We start from the raw sequence: 4931 nt of genomic DNA, 5'->3' as shown, positions 1-4931 counted from the left end.
ATTTAATTTATCCTAAAATAGAATCCCTAAAGTGAATAATTTTGTTTAAAAAACAAAAAAATGCTCCTAGTTTTTTATTGGCCATAACAAAAAAAGGCTGCTGGTTGCTTTGGTTAAATTCATTTTCTCTGTAAAATGGAGTAAAATAAATGATTTTATTTTAAAGCTCCTTGCTTGCATGTCGTATTTTTAGAAAAAAAACTTTAATCATAGCTTACTCTTAGAAAATTGCGACTCCTGTCATCTAATGCGTAATAATGCCCGCCACCACCATCAAGTTTAACTGAAGAAATTGCCATCAATTAATTGCTGTTATTTTAACAATTCAAAGGAAGGTTTTAAGAAGATGCCTGAACTTGATCTGCGACTGTATGCTGAATATTTTCTTTTTTATTTTTTTAAAAACCTTTTAAAAGTCTAATTGTTTCTGTCACAAGCTTCATTCTTGTAGCCGTACAGTAAAATAAAGTACAAGTCATTCCGTATTCAAGTAAATGAGTTAATTAATTTAGTCCTGGGCCATGGGTGAAGACTGGAGAGCGCAATTTAACCGAATACACGTGTACAAGGTGGTCGATCACCGCCAATTTCAGTAAAAGAGCAAATTTTTTCGGTCCATGTAGATTCCAAATCCGTCATACGGAAAGTAGAATTCGAACTGTCCATGGATCTTAGAGCACGCTTTTGTGCTACACAGTCGTGGGTTCGTCCTTCCCTTGAATTGTATTGGGTGTGTGTCATTTTAGGCGCAAAACTTATCTTGCTCTGTTTTCCTTGTAACTGAAGCGCGCGTATCTCCCTGTTTTCTTTTGAATCCTCAGTTCTACCCGCTGAGTGTGTAATCTGTATCCGCAAGAAAATAAAATATTAGTCTCAAGTTTGTTACTCGGTTTCTCGGAAAGCCCTCTAGCGGACTCCGAGATTTAAATATATATACACGACCTAATCCGGGGCTTTATAAAGTATTGAAGTCATCCCTGTCTACGCCATCCCCTTCATAAATTCCTTTTCACCGTCTCTAAGATTTCCTCCAACTCCAATTTCTTACCCCTCCTGGCTTGTTTTGCCTTCTCCGTCTCTTTATATCCTTCAGTTTATAGTGACTTCGCTGTCATTCGTGTCGTATAGAACTTCCAAGTTTCTTCGACAGGAGTTTCGGCTGAAAGACATGGCAGGGAACGTCAAAACAACCAAGGTGGCCAATGAACTGGGCTGTGGTTTTGTGGGGAGGCTTTCCCTTCTCAGAAGCTACCTGCTGCGAAAATCATCCCTGCGTTCATTATCCATTAAATCTACCCACAATATACACAGCAAGGAGAGCAAAAACGGTTACAAAAAGCCTCCGAATCATGAATCCAAGGGAGCGCCAAATATTCCCATCGAGTCCCACAAACCAGATTCGGATCAGAAAACCAAGAAAGAGCACCTCCGGTCATCACAACAGTCAAAACCGGAGGCCTTCAGATGCTGCTAGAAGCTCAACGTCTTCCTCAGGTAATTCAACCAGCACGAAGAATGACGAGAACAAATTACAGAGAGAGCCCGCCGGGAGTTCTCTGGAGCTTGCTAGGATAAGCAATAGTCACCAGCGAGAGAACGAGAATAAAGCCACGGTTAACTTGAAACTCACTGGGAATTTGCTCACAAATAACAGCCCCAGAACTAGCGTTACAAAGAAAGTGGAATCCGTTCCCAAGAGTAAAGAGTTGAATTCCGTGACCAGTTCTCACAATAACGCCGGGATGGGGAACATCATGAGGAAGAACACCGATGAGCTCGCGCAACTGCGGAGACAGAGGATCCGAATAGACCCTGAGGTGTTGAAGGCCGAGGGAAATGAAGCCTACAAGCAGGGGAAATTCGAAGAAGCTCTGAGTCTGTACGACCGAGCCATTCTTCTGGATTCAAGTAAGCCAACTTATCATTGCAATAAGAGTGCGGCTCTGATGGGCTTAGGCCGCCTTCCGGAAGCAATGGTTGAATGTGAGGAAGCTATTCGCCTGGAACCTTCTTATACAAGAGCTCACCACCGTTTGGCGGCTATATATCTCAGGTACTCCGAAATGGATGTGGAAAGTTGGTGATTTAGACTATGCTTTCTGTTCGGTTTCCTTATAGACTTGAAAATCTTAATGCAGACTCGGAGAAGCAGAAAAGGCCATGCACTGCAATAACTCAACTCCATACGGGGACTCCGTACTCGCATTCCAAGCTCAGGCCCTTCAAAAGCACGTTAAAAAATGCCTTGAAGCTCGTAAAGTGAACGAGTGGAACACTATACTAAAGGAAACACAATATGCAATATCATTATGTGCTGATTCAGCTCCGCAGGTTCGTATCCTTGCTCTCATTTTATTAATTTTTGTCACTTCCCTTGTGATGTACGTACTGATTTTGAAATGGTTATGTTTGTCAGGTCTATGCTTTGCTAACAGAAGCCTTACTGAAGCTCCTGAAACATGGAGAGGCATCTTCTACCTACGAAAAACTGCCCAAATTTGAACTTGATTGGTCTATCAAGATTTTTGGCGTACCGCATACTGCATATTTGTTGATAGTAGGCGCTCAGGTTCAATTGGCAGCGGGCAGGTTAGTCAGATACTTCAGCCAAAGCAGGCTACTTGGTTCCACTTTTCTTCCCCCCCATTATTATATGATTTGTTTATGATATTCATACTGGTTCATTGTGAAAGTAACGTTTAAAGAGTCTTCCTATAGCAGCATCGCTCATCCAAATTCTATCCACATGAACAGGTTTGACGATGCCGTGACAGCTGCTCAGCAAGCAGCTGAACTTGATCCAACCAACAAAGAGGTGAATGCAGCGGTAAGAAAGACGAGAGCAGTGAGATCAGCCAGAATGAGTGGAAATATACTGTTCAAGGCATCCAAATTTATGGAAGCGTGTGGGTTTTACAGCGAAGGGCTAGAGCATGATCCGTTCAACTCAGTGCTGCTATGCAACAGAGCAGCTTGTCGTTCTAAGCTCGGTCAGTTTGAGAAAGCAATTGAAGATTGTAGTGCAGCCCTTGCTGTTCAGCCTTATTACAGCAAGGCAAGGTTACGTAGGGCAAATTGCAACGCCAAGGTGAGTTGATTTCATATTTCAATTGGTTCTAATTTCTTCTAGTACATACTTGTTTGGAGTAAGTAATCCTTATAATATTGTCCTTTTTTTAATTGGATTTAGTTGGAAAGATGGGGGGCTGCCATTCAAGACTACGAAATGCTGATGAGGGAAAAGCCAGGGGATGAGGAAGTGGCAAGGGCTCTGTTTGAGGCACAACTTCAACTCAAGATGCTACGAGGAGAAGATATTAAAGACTTGAAATTTGGTTCCAACCTGGTTTTCATCTCAAGCAACGATCGCTTCAGACATTATGTTACCTTGCCAGGTAAGTCCTCTTTGGTTGTCATGACTCTGATGCAAGTTCACTTGAAGAGGAATTTTGCATTACAAAATAATGCTAACTGTTTCTTTGATATGAACAGGAATGTCCGTGGTTCTGTTCTGCAACAAGGCAACCCACAAGCAAGTATTGCTGGTATTGGAGCAAACATGCAAGAGATTTCCCTCTATTAATTTCCTCAAGGTTGCTTATCTTCCACTTGTTCAAGGTTTATACTTCAGAATGTTTCTCCTTTTCATACTGTTTTATTAATATATTAGAAAAACTACAGGTGGAGATCGAAGACCACCCATATTTGGCAAAGTCAGAAGGCGTGAGCTCTGTCCCGGCCTTCAGAATATACAAGAACGGATCAAGGGTCAAAGAGATTCCGGGCAACAAACACGAGTTGTTAGAAAGATCGGTTAAACTGTATACTGGCTGAAGATAAATTGCAGTCCTCGGGTAAGAACTCTATGCTGAGCACTCGAGGAAGAAGGTTCGACTATGGAAAATGAAAGGGAATGTAATCACGTCCAGAGATGGGAAACTAAGTTATGACTAATTGTATCTGCATAAATTTATCGACGATTCTTACAAGGCAGAGGAAACGTTGAAGGAAGCCGAGCGTCGTTGTGGCCATAGGACAAGTAAAAAAGGAATTCATTGTGTGATTAGTTGATTCTTTGAATCCTTTGAAAGTTTGTGCAGCCCTTTGTTCTTCATACCGTGTATTTCACATTGGTTTGGCATGCCTAAATAACTAGGACGTTAGGATCAACACAAAAAGGAAGAAGACAGATTGTTTCAACTGCCAGAATAGGTTTATTGGTTGGTTTCTTGATTACCTCGAAGGTACCAATGGCTAATCAAAGCCATAAATGCAATTATGCAGACCTGCAATAGCTAGGACCAGTAGTCCGTCTATTTCAAAAGGAATGTGTTATGTGAAGTGAGTCATGTGGATAAATTATAAATATTTGTAGTCAAATAGGATGATTAAAAAAATATCAACGTGTGTTTTCAATGTGTTAGCTTTGTCATTCATTAGTTCAAACATCAATTTTTCTTCCACCCTCAACATTGTTAGTTAACATGAGCAACAAAACCTTTATTTTCGTCAAAGCAACGTTGCTTATCTCACGAGGGAGATAGATATTTTGTTTTCTAGGTATATATTCATTTTTGGGCCGAGATGTGCAGCTTTATCAAAAGTTGCAAATTAATTACTTGAATGTCTGACCGCTCGCTCCAAAGAGATGAATCACAGGGAGCACAGATTGCGCATTCTGCGGTTAAGCTGATGGAGGGCTGATTTAACAGCGTGATTAGTCCAGCAGCAGCATATTAATGATTAACCATATTCGCACTCAACATAATAAAAGAGAGAAATAACATAATTAAAGATTATAAAAGCAAACATTCTATCCTAAGCAGTCAACATAATAATGGAGAGTGAACGTCAGACCGAGCTTATGCTCCTCTCCAGATCACATGAAAATAATTCAATGGTGAGGGATGAGAGAAAAATGAACAGTAATT

At 40.9% G+C, this 4931-nt stretch overlaps 1 protein-coding gene across 1 annotated transcript; it reads left to right on the top strand.

Moving 5' to 3' along the window:
• Positions 1-791: 791 nt before the first annotated feature.
• On the top strand, positions 792-4416 carry LOC129303400 (TPR repeat-containing thioredoxin TTL1-like). Its single transcript, XM_054942689.1, has 7 exons — positions 792-2053; positions 2139-2331; positions 2417-2589; positions 2755-3088; positions 3191-3395; positions 3493-3593; positions 3682-4416. Exons 1-7 carry the CDS (start codon positions 1203-1205, stop codon positions 3832-3834), a joined length of 2010 nt encoding a protein of 669 aa, XP_054798664.1. The 5' UTR covers positions 792-1202; the 3' UTR covers positions 3835-4416.
• The last annotated feature ends 515 nt before the right edge of the window (positions 4417-4931 follow it).

The sequence above is a fragment of the Prosopis cineraria genome, unplaced genomic scaffold (assembly GCF_029017545.1).
Source record: "Prosopis cineraria cultivar Desert tree isolate PC_DT_omini unplaced genomic scaffold, ASM2901754v1 PC2, whole genome shotgun sequence".
Taxonomy (NCBI): Eukaryota; Viridiplantae; Streptophyta; class Magnoliopsida; order Fabales; family Fabaceae; genus Prosopis; species Prosopis cineraria.
The sequence above is the reverse complement of the archived record's forward strand: the minus strand, read 5'-3'. Positions and strand labels throughout refer to the sequence as shown.

Bases quoted from the DNA above. Each gene is read 5' to 3' on its own strand.
- LOC129303400 (XM_054942689.1), top strand. From the start codon at position 1,203: ATGAACTGGGCTGTGGTTTTGTGGGGAGGCTTTCCCTTCTCAGAAGCT. The intron at 2,332-2,416 runs GTTCGTATCCTT...TATGTTTGTCAG, and splicing joins GTGCTGATTCAGCTCCGCAG to GTCTATGCTTTGCTAACAGA. The intron at 3,594-3,681 runs GTTGCTTATCTT...GAAAAACTACAG, and splicing joins CCTCTATTAATTTCCTCAAG to GTGGAGATCGAAGACCACCC.